The sequence below is a fragment of the Microtus oregoni genome, unplaced genomic scaffold, assembly GCF_018167655.1.
Source record: "Microtus oregoni isolate MIOR12 unplaced genomic scaffold, Mior012 000010F_ref0000083, whole genome shotgun sequence".
NCBI classification, from domain to species: Eukaryota; Metazoa; Chordata; class Mammalia; order Rodentia; family Cricetidae; genus Microtus; species Microtus oregoni.
Window position 1 is genome coordinate 5,949,687 of NW_024543069.1, and position 16,946 is coordinate 5,966,632.

Here is a 16,946-nt window from a genome sequence, read left to right on the forward strand (position 1 = left end):
TTTAATCCGCGCAACAGGTTCCACACAGATTACTCCAGTGGCCAAGTGGAAGGTGAAGCCGTTTGGACTTGACTCCAGCTGTGTCTGACCATACTTACACAGTCTACTTGGATATTTTCCATCTGTCCCTCCTTTATCTCCTGCCCAGTTGTCACCCACCCTGTCATTGTCCTCCCCATGTCCTCTAGTGGAGTCTGCCAGAGCAGTTGGCACCCCTTCTGCCTCAGGCACATCCTCTTCTAGATTCAAGCCGGTTGCACTGCCGCCGCTGGTGGTCACAGCTTACAGCGGGCGTAGTTGGCGTCTTGGCTCCCTGTGCCTGCCGGCCAGCGTCCACTCCCACCTCCGGATTTTCTTAGGGCAGCAGCTATCTGATCTCTTATCAGTGTCAGCTTTCCTTGGCTGCTCTTTGTGTTCGGAGCCCATCCTGTCTGGGCCTGCTTCAGCTCCCCCACCCCCATCCCCATGGGGCTGGGGAGTAGCTCTCTGGTTTTCCTCTCTCCCTTTCCTGTGCTACATTTTTGCGGGTTGTGCGGTATTCATGTGAGCTGTTCATTCTTCAGGTCTGCGTTTAAATGTCGCTTTAAGTTCTCAGTGACGTCTCTGTCCCCCTCACTCCTTAAATGTCACCTTTTGGAGACACGGTCTTGCTATGTTGTAACCAGGCTGGTGTCTCCCAAGTGCTGAGATGGACGCCAGGCTCGGAGACTCTCTCGTACCTCTAGTTTCCTTCCTTGGACTTAAGTTTGTAGTTGTATATTTCTGTGTAACTATTAGGTTATTAATATCCCCCAGTCAGCCTTGAACTTCATGAGGACAGGGACTCAAGTCATTTTGATGATTCCCTAGCACCTACAGCGCCTCGACTACAATACACACTACATGCGTGTTGAATGGATTGCTAGCCGTGTGCTGGGAACACTCCTCTTGTGAGTTGTTCCTTTCTCTAGTTTCTGCTTTCTGATAGAATTTGTTACTACGGTGTAAACCTGCATTTTTTTTTCCCCTTAATGCCTTTTACTTAGGAACAAACCATGTTTCCGTCATTGCTCATCATGATGGTTAGCAAATACGTTTGGTTTCAAAGCCTCTGCATCAAGCCAGACATACAGGGAAAGTACACAAGCCTTAGGCTGCGTAACTGCCGCTAGTTCCGCCTGAGCAGGGGTGGCTGGCTTCTCATTCCTGAGTCCATAGAAGCATAAACAACTCCCTTAACTCCTGGGTGCTTTCCCCAGAACCCAGGCATCTGACAGCCCCCTCTGTGTGCCTTGCAACTTCTCTCTGCCGTTTGTGCCCCAACTGGCTCTGGAAGGCAGTGCTTTCTCTCCAGGGATTTCTCCCTACACCAGTCTCGCCTCTCCTGAGGGTCGGCACTATTCCCGCAGCCGCTTTCTGGCTGGCACACAGGCCCATTGGCTGGAAATCGTGTTTGCTCGTGATGGCACCAAGCACTGAAGACGACCTAACTTTTTTCTCTTTTGAATCCACAGTTGGTCATGTTCGGAGCTGGACCTGAGCGACATTCGCCTGATAGTGTACCAGGACTGTGAGAGGAGAGGCAGACAGGTCATGTTTGATTCCAGAGCCGTTCAGAAGACAGAAGAGGCAGCTGCTCAGGTATGGAATGCCCGTGGGCTTTCCGGTCTATGTTCCGTTTGAGCTGTGTTGTACCGGGCCAGCAAGGATCCAGAAGAACAAGCGAAGCTTGCACCCCAATGGGCAAGCGTGTGTCCTGAACATGGGTGAAACTTAACAGGCAGTTACGGTAGGCCAACCTTGTCACCCAGAAAGATGCATTTGCTGGTGCTTGTAATCAGTAAGACTTTGTAAGCATAGTAAGAAAATACATTGCTGAGATTCATGAAGCGCTGGAGTATTTGCCAGAAGAGAAGTTCATTCTGTCCTGGTTTTCTCATAGACAAAGGTGTGGCTCGTGCCTGTAGTCCAGCACTAGATAGGCTGAGGTAGGAAGATGGTGATCTGGGGCTAGCTTGGGCTACATAGTAAGCCTGTGTTTCAGAAACCAAAATAAAGAAAAGATGTTTTACAACATATGTTCAAACAGAATGAAAAGGCCTCCTCATTGGAGGGCCTCAGTGCGTGCGTATGCACGGTCTATATGCACGTGGACTGTCTGCACGTGTGTGCATTGTCTGTACACGTGTGCACTGTCACCTTACCTCTTCTAACCAAGAAACCTTTCCTTAATTTCCCTGTTGTGTATTGGGGGGGGGGGGGGAGGGGGATGATGGGCACTGGAGGTGGGAGGAATGGCCAGTGAAGACAGGAAGAATCTCGACCTGTTTGATCCAGACTAGGAAAGATGAAATCGTTTGGGAATACCCTTGCCCTCCCTGATCTCTGGATGTCAGCCAGGATACATCTAATCTGTAGACCATTCTCTTCAGTATTTGTTCAGATGCTTACAGATTCAATAAAGCCACTGATACTCACTCTTTTCTTTAATTACCTGCTTCCCACACTAACCAGATTCTGATAGTCTGTAGATTGTGGTTAAAAGAACGGTTACAACAAGGCCTTTGACTCCCAAGGGCCAGTGGGCCGTTCTTCAGCTTTAGTTCCTAGAAGTGATTTTGTGGGGGTGTGCAGGCTGTTGCCTGCACGTGGGAGCCAGAGGACAGCTCTGTGGCGTTGGTCCCTTCTTCCACCTTTAGGTGGGTCCCGGGGATCAAACGTAGTCACGAGACTTGCGGGACAAGTGCTTTTCATTGCTGAGCTTTCTCCCTGGCCCTTGTTTTCCAGCTTTTGATAAGAATCTTGGTTTGCAGGAAGGAAATGTTTGGTGGAAGGCGTTGAGCCGGGTGGATACGGCAGCACTTAGGAGGAGTTCTGCCAGACTGTTAATCTTTATACCAGTGGCTGGGCTTGGTAGGTGGGTGGAGGAGAAAGCTGAGAAATCTCTCAGATGATTCACATAAGCTTTAATGGCAGATTGGGTCTGGGAGCTGAGGTGAGCCAGCTCTTGATCCCTTTATTTACCGGACAGGAGAGGGCTCTACCCAATGCTTCTACCAGAAGGCTGAGCTGCTGATGACGGCAAAGAGGGGAGATGATTTTCACGGGGAACTGGAGTAAGTCAGCATACCTGAGCAGGGATAACTTGATCATCTCTATCGGTTTCCTAGACATTTTCTTTTAATTAAAAATGGCAACATAGGATCAGGAACATTTTTGTAGCTTGCCAAAGACTGCAGGAGAAGCCAATTGGTAGCCTGCCCTGTACCAGCTGCTATTTCCAGCCATGCTGATTGCCCAGTCCTCCTGCAGTCTGCCTGGAGAGGTACTTCCTCTCATAGCTGTCAGCCCTCTGAGAGGCTGTTTCTGGTAAAGAGGTCTTAAGTAGCAGTTGGAGCTGAAGAGCATGTTGAGGGCATGCATGCAGGATGCTCAGCACTAACCCTGCACAACCTCAGGTTCCATCGCTGCTGCAGTGCCTGCTGGAGACCAGCACCTTTCATGTTCTCTTTACGCTCCTTTTCCGATCCAGCCCCTGCCCAACCTCATCCCCTTGACGAGCACAAAACGCCGTGAGTTTGAATCGGCACATGACGGCAAGCATGTGCTTTAGACCACCAGTCACAGTGAGATTAGATAAGCTGCCGTTGCATTCCTGGGTCCCCGAGCAAAGGCGATGGAAGAAGGGAAGGAGGAGGCCAAGGAGACTCAGCAGAAGTCATTTCTCACGGAGGCTGCAATGGAGAGAGTGTTCTCTTCTGGGGGCGGGCGAGGGCATCTTTATCTTTATGTCACCGTCATAGAAATTAGCAGGGAGCACTTCGGGGAGTCTAAAGTAGATCGCCCTCCGGTACCTCTGACCTTTAAAGACCACGTTCCCGTCACACGCTCTGGGGTTCACAGTAGCTCCTGTTTCAGGGCTCGGGCTTCATTTTTCACAAGTTCATCCTGGTGGTTTCCTTCCCTGCGCTTATGAAGGAGTGCTAGAAGAAGTATGAGAAGCACAAGCCCGCCCACCCGCCCGCCTGCCCGCCCGCCTGCCCGCCCGCCTGCCCGCCCGGGCTAATAGGTTTCTTTTCTCAGTAACATTTAGTTGGTAAAATTTTGAAAGTTTGTGGTCATTTTTCTCCTCATCAGTTCCATGTGTTAAGACTACATAATACTAAAATCTCCTAAAATCTGTAACAGGGAGTAGTATTTGTCTATGACTTTTACAGTGTAAATTTTTAATGTAAATACTAACAGACATAGTGTACTCTTTAAATAGTTTATCAGCTATCCCCCTGTCTCGGTCAATCTCTCTCTATCATGTCTGTATCTGTGCAGACATCTCCTTCGGCTTCCCAACTGTCCCAAACTCCCAGGAATGATTTTGTCATCATAAAGAAGAGTTAAACAGAGCTTTTGTTTTTAATGCAATTCAGACATCCGAATGTTTTGACAGATAATCCACTTGATAAAGAGTGTGGGTAAAGCCTGACAGACTTGCCTGCCTTTCTTAATCCAGAAAGCAGAGGATGTCCCTGTTAAAATGTCAGCCAGGTGCTGTCAAGAACGCGGGAGTGGCGGCGGCAGCTCTTTCCACAGCTCTGGAGGATCTTTGCAGCAAGCTAAGGAGCAGCTTCCAAAGTACCAAGTAAGATTCGTTGTCTCTAGAACAGCCGTAAGTGTGGGCACACGCTCTCAAGAGAGGTGCTGTTGCTTTGCTCTTGTTGGTTTTGTTTGTTAGAGGCCGGTTCTCCAGTGGTCCAGGCTGGCCTCTAACTGGCTATATGGCTGAGGATGACCTTGAATTTCTGACCCTCCTGCTGTCACCTCCCAAATTCTGTGGTTTTCAGATGTGTACCACATTGAACTTGACACATTCTCCCCCTGTAGTAGTCCAAGCAGGCATGACCTCACCACGGAGGCCAGGTTGATCTCAAATCTTCCTGTCTCAAGTTTCCCTGGTGCTCGGATTATAGGCACATACCACAGTGACCAGCTTTCTGGTTTGTTTGTTGTTTTAATTTTAATGTTTTATTATTTTACTCATTGTGCATTGGATGTAAGTCTGTGTGAGGGAGTCAGATACCCTGGAACTGGAATTCAGACAGTTTGTGGGCTGCCATGTGGGTGCTGGGAATTGAACCTAGGTTCTCTGGAAGAGCAGCTAGTGCTTCTAATTGTTAAGCCATCTCTCCAGCCCTCCCTGTTCTTACTTTTTAAACCCGTTCAGAATATTATCTCTACTGTTACTGGTTAAACAAGGCCATGGTGATTACCAGCAGCCAAGGGTGAATGAATAAGCCTTGAGTTTTAAGACTCGTGTGGCACATTTTGCCCATATTTTACAGTGCTCAGTGCTAGTTGAGAATCTTGTACGAAAAGGCAAATTATAAAACGGAGAGAGTGGGTAGAATTTATTCGTAGGGAATATGAGAAATCAGCTGGGTTGTGCCTACAGCAGAAAGAGGTTGTTGGTATGAACCGTACCCGGAAGTGAATCCAGCCGGCATTAGCAGCACTAACAGGTTTAGCTTTCCCTTTCCTCTTTTGTCATTATGCAGAGGCAGAGAGAGAGAGAGAGAGAGAGAGAGAGAGAGAAAATTTGTATTTAGGTCTGTATATATTGGCATTAAGACACTGTGCAAAGATTCAATGAAGCGTACTGAGGAGCTTCCTTTATTTTTTTCTTCATGCCGAGAGCGCACTTGCAGAGCCTGGCTGTTGGACTTTGGTCAGGCTGTGCTTGTGGGCCTGTAGTACACTCATTTGTTTTATGCTTTTCTTTGACTTGTCCACAGCGTGTCATCATGGATGGCAGTTGCTGAGACAGTGGTTCTCAACCTGTGGGCAGTGACAGCCTGCATATTGGATACTTACATTACGGTTCCTAGCAGTAGCAAAATTACAGTTATGAAGTAGCAACAAGATAATTTTATGGTTGGGTCACCACCACATGAGGAACTGTATTAAAGGGTCGCAGCCTTAGGAAGGTTGAGAACCACTGCTCTATGACATTTTATAGCCAAAGGAGAGGTGTTGATCTAGAAGTAAGTCATAGGGGCTTTTCTTGTACTTAACAAAGCAAAAGAATGGAGGGAATGCTGCTGGACAGGAGCAGCTATATTCAAGGAGTGATCTGAGAAAGAAGAGATCCAAGGAGGAAGACAGTAGATGTGTTTGACAAAGTAAATGCATTTGGTAGAGTAAATTTGAATGTGTCTACTGGATTTGAAGGATGGTGGAAGATGGAGGTGATCAGAGCTGACAGGATCAGTCAGGCAAACCCAGGCTTCTCTGAGTCAGAAAGCTGGCGTAACACCTCATAAGAAACTGGTTAGAAGTTGGAAGTGTTTTTGAAATATTCTTAATAAATTTTAGAGTGACAAGATCTCCTTTATCTCCTCGGTCCTCACTCAGCCCTGCGTGGACACGGCTGCAGCCTTGCAGGTTTTCTTTGCTCTGGCAAAGCAGCACAGCCAAGGCAACCAGCAGAAAGAGTTTATTGGGGTTTATGGTTCCAGAGGGCCACAGTCCATCATGGCAGACCAAACATGTGGTAGCAGGAGCAGGCAGCTAGGGTCTCACATCTTTAACCTCGAGTATGAAACAGAAATCAAACTGGAAATGAATGACAGGAGTTGAAACTCTCAAAGCCCTCCCCCAGTGACACACGTTCTTCAGAAGGGCACACGTCCCAAACCTACCCGAGCATCAAATGGTGTAGGTAGAGATTGCTTGTTCATTTCCCAGTCACCCGGACCCAAAATAATCACACAGAAACTGTATCAATTACAACACTGTGTGGCCAATGGCTTTTGCATATTTCTAGCTAACTCTTGAATTAACCCATATCTATTAATCTGTGTGTTGCCGTGAGGCTGTGGCCTACTGGGTAAGGTTCTGGCATCTGTCTCCTTTGGCAGCTACGTGGCTTCTCTTTGACTTCGCCTGCTTTCTTACAATATCTGTTTGGATTTCCCTCGTGGCTCTCTTCTGCCTTGCCATAGGCCCACAGATTCTTTCTTAACCAATGGTAATAAAACATACTCACAGCATACAGAGGGGAATCCCACTTCAGACTGGTGACCAAGCGTTCAAACATCTGAGCTTATGGGGCAACATTCTCACTCAGATGTCCACACTAGTAATTATTTAGTTGGATAATACCCATGTTTCTTGTCAGGATCTGCTACGTACCCAAAGAGATAAACATATTTAGAGTTTATAAATGGAGAGGAATTGTCGTTGTGTGAGTACGTTGTATATAGGGAAGAAATAAAATATAGTAATATTTGTGAACTTTATCAGATAATCGCTGTGTCCATAATAACTGAGGTGGAGGGGCTGGAGAGATGGCTCAGAGGTTAAGAGCACTGACTGCTCTTCCAGAGGTCCTGAGTTCAATTCCCAGCAACCACATGGTGGCTCACAGCCATCTATAATGAGATTTGGTGTCCTCTTCTGGCAAACAAAACTGGAAAGAATGTTGTATACATAATAAATAAATAATTAAAAAAAATAACTGAGATGGACAGCTGTAGCTTTAAGATACTGTCAGCCCACTCAGGCAGAGGCCCAGAGATTAGTAGGCACTGCTGTGTTAATTGACCAATGGTAGTAAAACATTGTGATGTTCCATGTTGTGCTCTGACTGGCTGATTTCCTGTGCAGTACACGAGACCGGCGTCCGATGTCAACATGCTGGGGGAAATGATGTTCGGCTCTGTTGCCATGAGCTACAAAGGCTCCACCCTGAAGATACACTACATACGGTGAGAGTGCCCCTGTGCTGGCCGTGAGACCCCGAAAGCTGATGCCGGCTTCCTAACCTACAAAGCGCCTGTCTCCCCTCTTCTTGCCTTTCAGTTCTCCTCCTCAGCTGATGATTAGTAAAGTCTTCTCGGCTCGAATGGGTAGCTTCTGCGGAAGCACAAATAAGTAAGTGGGATTTCATACCCTGCCCTATGTTTTTATGTATCTCTTTCTAGATAAATTCGTTGAGGACTGTAAGACATTGTTAAATGAATAACAAGATAAATACAGGTTAACAAAGAGGTTTTAGTCATTTTCTAATAACAGCAAGTAAAAAAACTTTGGGTTTTTCTCAAGTGGCCCTAAAGACAGATGATTTTTGTCTATTTTTTGAGAAAAGGTCTCAAAGTCCCAGCCTGACTTTGAACTAAACTGGAACTTTGCTGTGTAGCTAAAGATGGCCTTGAACTCCTGGTCCTTCCGCCTCTCCCTCAGAGTTCTGGGGAAGTAGCTGTGTGCTACTGTATCCAGTTTATAGGGTGGTAGAGAGTGAACCTAGAGCCCATGTATACCAGGCAAAACTATTCTATTTGCCAGGTTGACAAATGTCTCTTGTTTTGGATATGCGTCTGTTCTTCTCTTCTGTTCCTGCTGTCAGTCACCAAGTTTTGATTCCCATGCTGGCAGGGAACTCAAGGTCCTTTCGCCTCTACTTCATGAATACTAGAATTATAGGCATACATTACCATACCTAGGCGACATTTGTTTTTTATGAGTATTTTTCCATGTCTTTGGAATAACCTAAATATTTGTTTAGCTCACTAACTCTCTATAATAAAATATTGAGCTCAGATTTAAGTAAGAAATTATTTGAATTTTATTGTGCTGTTTTCTCTTCAAAGTGTTGGTATTCAGTTTCTTTCTAAACTAATACATTGAAGAAATCTGCCCTGCCCATCTTCATGAGTGATTCTACTTTTCTTAAAGTGGATCATAATTTCTGATTGCGTCCCCGTGAAACAAGCTGCAGAATCATTAATAGATATAGCCGAGATAATGAAGTTAATTCATTTTGAGTGTTCATTGAGAACCGTTGAAATGAATAGCAGCATCTTAGGTGTTATTTGTTAAGCAAAATTTCAAAATGAATAACAGTAAGGAAGGTGTCACTTACTAAAGGATGCTTAGAGTTTGGCGTCTCATTTCAGACACGAAGTGGTTATGAATGCAGTTGCTCAGGTAGTCATGTGGACTGGGCACTTTCAAAACATTTTCGTTTTCCTTCAGCAAATTCCTCCCAACCTCCCATCTTTTCTCCCCTTGGTCGATGTGAAACTTTAGTCTCATAAAGAAAAATTCTGAGAGACTGTCGAGTTGTTGTCTGTAGTTAGGAATCTATTAAAAAAAACAAATGTGTTAACATCTTGATGTCCCCTCCCCATCCCCATCTTGATTTAGCCTGCAGGACAGCTTTGAATACATCAACCAAGATCCCCAGGTTGGAAAACTGAACAGTTTGGGTCCTTGTCGCGCTGGAAGTAACCTAGGTAAAACGAGACCCTCGACGGCTGTTCCCCGAGTGCCGCTGTTGGGGGCGTGTTCTGCTTTATTTGAGTTTGCTGTGTTTTGGGTTTGGTTTCGCGTTATCTTTAACCCGTGTTTATTTGTGTGTGTGCCCCGCGTCCTCTGTGTGTTCTGCTCTAGGTCTGCTGCAGACGTGCAGCGGCAAGCTGCTGCAGGGGGTGTCCGAAGGAGGACCGCTCCGGCTCACCCGCAGCGCTTCTTTCTTTGCAGGTTTGTGTGGAATGCTGAGCTCAGTGTGGCCCACACGTTAAAACTCCTGTGCAGGTTCTAGAAAAACAGAAATCCATTTATTCTTCTCCAGAAACCCAAAGGGCTTCTGTGGCAGGAGATGCTAGTTTCCAATGCAGCCAGAGTCCTGCTGTTTCGAAGTTCCACCTTGTTGCTAATGGTCCAGGTGGGAGCGAGCTGGTTTTGATCCGAAGTGAGCCCTTTGTGTTTCGAGGAGAATTAATTTCTTCTGATTTTCCTAGGCCGCCTCTGCTGCTGTGAGCTGGTTCTCTTGCTGTGGCATCTTTTATCCATCTATTCCCCTGCACCCTCACCTGCATGGAGTTTCTAAGTCACTCTATTATAAGCATGGGAGGGCTCAATCAGGTCTCTCTCTTTCATATTAACTTACTCAAATTATTTAAATGCAGTGTCCAGGTTCCTTACAGGTGTAGTCATCTTGATATTCTGGGTGTTTTCTGAGATGTAACTGGCCTTGCCAGCAGAGAACTGTTCAGTGTCCGTTGTAGCATGATTAGCAACTGTGAGCTAATCTTCAGGACCAACTTAAAGTTGTGAGGAAGGCAAATGGGCTTTTTCATTCTGTTCCTTTTTATAGCCTCACACACACACGCACGCACGCACGCACGCGCACACTAAACATCACAGTTCTCTGATGCCTAATGGAACTGGTCTACTGTCCCTGCTAAGTAGACCACATATAGCTTGTTTATATACTTCCTTCAAAACTTGGAAGATAAATGCTAGCAAGAATGATGTCCAGGCACACAGTGGCTTCTTGTTCTTTCTAAGATTTTCTAGGACGCATTCCCACGTCCCTTTCAGCCCAGTAAATCTGCAGCCCAACCAGTCTGAAGCCTTCTAGATACATTAGTGTTTTCCACATTTTTGCCAGGACATGAGTTTTTCTGAAAAACTCGAATACCATGTCTGGGTAAAAGAACTGGAGGAAAAAAACTGTTAGGGAAAAAAAAGAGTAGATTATTAATAAACATGTCTAGATTTATGAAATGATTTTTCACTATTTCTCTTCCTAAGCTGACTGCAGCTATCACTGAGACTAATTAATTATAAAGCATTTTGAAACTGTTGTACTATTTAGATACTATAAATAATGAGGAAATGGCTAAAATTGACCGCTGACTGTATTAACTGCATGAATGGTTTGTTCATGTCACTCAGAGGAGCCTGTAGGCTCCGGCATAAAGGCAAATGGCTTGTTGGTTTTGCTTCTTGTTATCTTTTTATGTATTTAATTTGTTATCTAGTTAATCTCTATTATATATTAGGCCACTCCTCAATACCAGTAACCCTCTCTGAAATCATATATGAAGTCATTTTTTTGAATGTCTCTGTCTTTGCCGAGCCTGGTCATTAACACTTCCCTTGTGTGTCTCTCTGTCTCAGCACACAGCACACCAGTTGACATGCCCAGCAGAGGTCAGAATGAAGACAGGGACAGCGGCATTGCTCGATCAGGTACTTCCTTTTGCTGGTTTAAGTAACCCGGTGGGGTATCTACAGTGGGAAGTAGGAAGCAGAAAGGTGGTCCTCGCTCCGTCCTTTCTCTTTTTCTTGTTCTTTCTTTTCTCTATATTCTACAACTCTTGTGTGTGAGGATCTGAAACTTGGATGTTCAGCCTCTAGGAATGATCTGTGCACATGAACTAATTTTATATGATACTCAAATTTATATGAGATTGATACATCTCTTCCAGCAGGAAGCCTCATTGTACCAGTTGTACTAGGAATTGGCTTGCTGACTGCTCACTCAGGATGGAGCAGGCCTGTGGTGGTCAGTCTGCCTATGACAGTGCTGCTGCCTGCGTGATAGATAGGACCTGTTCCGCGTGGCGCCACTTCCCTCTGTGTTGGACAGACAAGTGCTGCCCTGCTGGGCTCCCTAGAGTGCTCCTGCCCTGCTGGGCTCCCTAGAGTGCTCCTGCCCTGCTGGGCTCCCTAGAGTGCTCCGTTTCTTTCTGGATGCAGCCTTGTTTTATCCATGTCCCTTTTTTGCTTTTTTTTTTTTTTTGTTGTTGTTGTTGTTTTTGTTTTTTGAGACAGGGTTTCTCTGTAGCATCGGAGCCTGTCCTAGAACTAGCTGTTCAGACCAGGGTGGCCTCGATCTCAGAGATCCGCCTACCTCTGCCTCCCGAGTGCTGGGACTAAAGGTGTGTGCCACCACCACTTGTGTCCCTTCTTGTTCCAAATAGAGATTGAGATTTTGAGAGAACTGACGTCGACAGGAACGTTGCTATGGTTTTCCTAGTTCATTTGCAAGTCGGTAGCAGCTCGTGTGTTTGATAGTCCTCGGGTTTTACAGTTTCCTGTAACTGCTTTTTCTTAATTTTGAGAAGCAGGTAATTGAGGGTCCATGTTCACATTAAATTCATGAATCTGTGCCAGCTAGATCCAGGAGCTTTCTCAAAGCCCGTCAAGGGAACTTGCGACTGTCAAGTAGGAGTTATGAGAGTCAAGGAAGACTCCTTGGGGTTTAAAAATCTCTTAGCCAGTGGGTTCCCCAAGAGTGAGGGCTGACAGTGCCCTCCTGTACAGTGGCCTTTTGTGTGTGTGTGTGTGTGTGTGTGTGTGTGTGTGTATGTGTGTGTATATATATATATCCAATTGCAGGTACTGTCTGCTTGCAGCTGGGAGCTACTCTGAAATCTCCCAGTTAAGTGCACATCTTTACCTGTCGAGGGACTTGGCATTGTCTTAACATAAAGACTCTTCGAGGTCTTACAGTATTCTAGTCACTAAGATTTTTTTTTTCTCTTAATGCCAAACCTAATCATGCGTGTCTGTAATCCCACCAGTCAGTAGACTGAGGCAGGGGGATCATATGTTTTAGGCCAGCCTAGGTTACAGGTGAGTTTAAGGGGAAAAAATGGATGTTTCCTTATGAGCCCAAGAGCCCAGGCTGGAGAGATGGCCCAGTGCTTAAGAACATGACTGTCCTCCAGAGGACTGCGGTTCAGTTCTCAGCATCCACGCGATGGCTCACAACTGTGTGTAACTGCAGTTCCAGGGAGATTATAAGCCTTCTTTTGGCAGACACCAGGAACACATGCTATCTCATTGGCTTTTTAATCGCTGTCATTTTACTTTGTTTTAAAGTAATGACTACATACTAAATTTTAAGGACCCTAAAAGCTTTCCAAATGTCTAAGAGAGCAAAGGCCTGACCTGTCGGTATTGCTGGGATAAACAGAGGTTGCTGTTGTGTTGGGGAAGGACACACCAGATCAGAGTGTGTGCTGCAAGAACTACACCCCCCTGATCACCGAAGGGAGGAGAATATTCGGGTGCTCAGGGAAAGCCCCTGAGAGGGAGAAGTGCAGCGGAGACGGACATGCCAGGAGGGACCTGCTCCCTGAATGCCAAAGCAAGTAGTAGTTTGGTATTGAGAGGACGGCTAGCCAAAGGCTGCGGTGGGAACAGGCTTTGCAGAGCTGTGGCTGGGAGTGGGTAGGCTAGGATCACAGGGATTAGCTCTGGGTGGATGTGTGGTATTTACAGTGTATCATCTCGAAGGAGCCTGTTTGGATGGCTGCGGAAGGCAGAGATTGCCGGCGCCCTCTACCCTCCATGACAGGAAGCACTCTCAGCTGCTGAGCCTTCTCCAGACGCCTTCCAGTAGTGTTTTGTTTTGTTTTAATGATATTGTTCAGTTTTCTTCTTGTAGATTAGGTGTCTGGTATATATTCCCTTTGAGCCCTTCTTGAGTCCCCTCTTGGTGGCATTTTAACTGAGTCTCCTAAGATTTTCTCTGACCACCGAGAAAAGAATTTACTTCTGTCATCCATTCCTTAAGACCCTAGCGTCTTAGTTCATGTTTTACTGCTGTGAAGACACACCATGACCGAAGCCACTTACAAAAGAAACTCTTAATTGGTGGCTTGCTTACAGTCTCAGAGGGTTAATCTATCGTCACCATGGCAGGGGGTGTGGCCACAGGCATGGTGCTGGAGAAAGACCTGAGGGCTTTATATCCTGATCAGCAGGCAGCAGGCAAGGGGGGGCGGGGCAGGCTGGTTAGGTGAGCCTATGGGGGTCATTCTAATTCAGATCACCATGCCTAGTGATTTATTTTCAGAATAGTTACAACAATTCAAAAGAGTTCAGCTCTTATGTAAAAAAAAAAATACTATTTAAGACTAGAAATAGTTTATTCAGATATGGAGATGAGAGGGGACCAGAGAAAGGAGGGTAAGAGTTCTGTATTTGAGGGTCAGAAGCAGGCTGGCTGGTCTCTGTGTGTTTGAGGCCAGCCTGGTCTATATAGTGAGTTTCAGGACAGCCAGAGCTACACGGAAAGAACTTGTCTCAAAAATAAAAACAAGAAGAAGAAAAATGAGGATCAGGAGAGAGGGGATGCTCTCTTATGTGGATGGATTGATTACTTTGCCTAAATTTTACCTCCAAATAGAGAATGAAGAAATTGGCAAAAGAAGACACGTGTCTTAGTTGGGGTTTCTGTTGCTGCGACGAAACACCATGACCAAATAGCAAGTTGCGGGGGGCGGGGGGGAAAGGGTTTATTTGGCTTACACTTGAGCATTGCCGCTCATCATTGATAGTCAGGACAGGAAGTCAGGACAGGGCAGGATCCTGACACAGGAGCTGATGCAGAGGCCGTGGAGGAGAGCTGCTTACCTGCCTGCTTTGCCTGGCTTAGTCAGCCCACCTTAGAGAGCCCAGGACCACCAGCCCAGGGATGGCACCACACATCATGGGCTGGGCCCTTCCTCATTGATAACTAATTGAGAAGGTGCCTTACAGCTGGATCTCATGGAGGCATCGCCTCAACTGAGGCTCCTTCCCCTCTGATGGCTCTAGCTTGTGCCACAAAACCAGCCGGTGCAAACCGTAAACAAGCTTTGGAGTGTGATGTTATGTGCGCTGTGTTCTTAGAAATCTGGAGTGCGTATTCCAATGGAAGGAGCAATAATTCCTTTGGCGTTTGTGATGTAAAGCCTGGTCGAGGGTGCACTGATCGGGTCTGCGTGCGGATTTGTGGATTAGGAGGAATCCATGTGGCTAAGAATAGGAGGTGGCTGAGTGTGGGCAGAGTATCGAAATGGGGTGATGTGCATCTGTGATTCGAAAGAGGGGTGTTGAGGCAGGAGGATTGAGAGTTCAGGGGCAATTTAGTTTACATAGCAACAGATAGTGTCAAAAAAACCTGTTGTTTCTTTTCCTCTTATATATAGAAATGTTTGAAAGAGAGAAGTTTTAGTCTCCCCCTGCTGGATGTGATTGGTAGAATACAAAGTTTCAGGCTGAGAGTGTGTATGTATGCGTTTATGGCGTTGAAATACATATTACATATAAATTTGCCATCTTAAACTCTTTGGGGGATGACTATAGATCAATTTTGTAGCTCAGGCTAGCCTGGAACTTGAAATTTATATAGTTAAGGTGGCCTAGAACTCAAGGTCCTCCTGCCTCTGCGCCTCTAGTACGGAGGGTACGGGAATGCACCACCACGCCTGGCATGTTTGTTTATTACTGATTTACTCACTGGAGAGAGGGGTGAACATCTGGGTGCAGATGTGCAAGCACGTGCTGTGTGAGTTTGTATTAGACAGAAGTCAGCCTTGGGTGTTGCTTGCTTCCTGAGATAGGGTCTTTCCCTGGGACGTGGATCTCTCTGAGTTGGCCAGTGAGCCCCAGGGCTTCTCCCGTCTCTTCCTCCTCAGTGCCAGGATTACCAGTGCACACTAGGAACCTAACGTTTCATATGGGTTCTGACTGTCCCCCAGCCTCTATGGAACTCACTGTACATGGATAGTCCAGCGGTACTGAACACAGTTGCGTTCTGAGAACTCGAGCTTGGACGCTCACATTCGGAATTTGCTTCCTTGCAGCTTCGCTGAGCAGCCTTTTGATCACACCCTTCCCGTCCCCGAGCTCCTCTACGTCCTCTTCCAGCAGCTATCAGCGCCGCTGGCTTCGAAGTCAGACGACGAGTTTGGAAAATGGCATCTTTCCAAGGAGGTGAGTTACATGTTTCCGCTGGCTACGGAAAGCGCTACTGTAAACAACATAGGAAACCTGGCAGGGTTATCCTTGCTGTTGTCGGGAGAAGACGACCTGAATCCTTGTGATTAGCTACAGCTTAGTCTGGAAGTTTACAAGTTCAATTGTTAGGGAGAAGATAGTAAATTAAAGCTGAGCAAGTTGGCCTGGAATACAATATGTAGCCCAGACAGGGCTTAAACGCCTTGCTTTGCCTCTGCTTCCTAAGTATAAGGATTAGGAGTATGTTGACACTGTACCCAGCTGGGAAAAAGGTCTTTTTATTTAGAAGTTACTGGAAATGCCTGGATAGCTACACAATGTATATGCTAGATTTGGTGATAATTTAAATAATGCCCTCTCTCTCTCTCTCTCTCTCTCTCTCTCTCTCTCTCTCTCTCTCTCTCTCTAAGCCAGATTCCTTCCAGACATGGCTATAAGTAATAAAGATGGGACACATCTCTTCCCCTGGTTACAGTGATTCCAGTGTGGTATTTAAGGCATGATCCCTTTGTGGCACTTAAATTCTTAGACTAAACAGCATGAAAATGAGTATATGTGGCTCACCACACCCCGTCTGTGTTCTGTGCACCGCCATACAGTTTGTGAACCGGGCAAGGGGCTGGAGATTGAAACACACAAACACACAGAGACACAGGTCATCCTTGATGCCAGAAATGCCCCAAGAATGCCCCCTTTATTGTGACCAGAGGCAGCTTATATAGGGATAGCCACGCCCCAGCCAAACACACCAGAAACCATTCCCCTGCCATCAGGAACTCCTGAAGGTCTCGTGCTCAGAGCAGCTGTAGGCACTCAGATCAGGGGAAAACAAGTTTACAAGAAATTCAGGATCTGGGGGCTCACTGCTCCCAACAAGTGTACATAGAGATAGCCTTAAGGTATTATTCCCTACCTTTATGTCAGTGTGGTTTTGAATCTAAAGTTTATTCAGTTGTGTTCGGTGTATAGATTTGATGCTAGACCAGTAGCGTCCAGGCCCTTCTTTTTATAGCTCTAAAAATGTAAAGGTAATTTTCAAACATGTCACTAAAATAATTTGTGTCAGTAATTGAGTCTATAAAAATCAAATTGAGTTTGTAATCACTGTGTTTGGAGAATCTGTGAAGGTGGTCCAGCCCTGAGCTTGTGTTGTGGTGGTTTATAAACAGGGGGGGGGGGGGAAGAGGACAGTAAACAGGTGTCAGGAAACATTGGCACATGATAAATAAATACCATGAAGGTGTGTGGTACATTGGGACTCGGAAATAAGAAACATGGTGGGTGGGTCCTCGTGAAGGCTGTTGAGAGCCCTGTAGAAAGATCAGCTGTGCAGTGCGAGCTGGAGACACCTCTTCTGTTCAGATCCCTAGAGAGCAACATAAAAAGCTCAC

At 46.1% G+C, this 16,946-nt stretch overlaps 1 protein-coding gene across 3 annotated transcripts in view; it reads left to right on the forward strand.

The window, feature by feature from the left end:
* Nucleotides 1-16,946, forward strand: part of Fnip2 (folliculin interacting protein 2) — a 92,186-nt gene that overhangs the window by 42,450 nt on the left and 32,790 nt on the right. For 2 of the 3 annotated variants that reach the window (XM_041658910.1, XM_041658912.1), the window contains exons 2-9: nucleotides 1,494-1,620; nucleotides 4,487-4,615; nucleotides 7,639-7,739; nucleotides 7,834-7,905; nucleotides 9,178-9,266; nucleotides 9,424-9,513; nucleotides 10,939-11,010; nucleotides 15,402-15,531. In XM_041658910.1, coding sequence (XP_041514844.1) covers nucleotides 1,494-1,620; nucleotides 4,487-4,615; nucleotides 7,639-7,739; nucleotides 7,834-7,905; nucleotides 9,178-9,266; nucleotides 9,424-9,513; nucleotides 10,939-11,010; nucleotides 15,402-15,531 — 810 coding nt within the window. The remainder of the gene's footprint in view (nucleotides 1-1,493; nucleotides 1,621-4,486; nucleotides 4,616-7,638; nucleotides 7,740-7,833; nucleotides 7,906-9,177; nucleotides 9,267-9,423; nucleotides 9,514-10,938; nucleotides 11,011-15,401; nucleotides 15,532-16,946) is intronic. The other variant, XM_041658911.1, reaches the window with a different exon arrangement.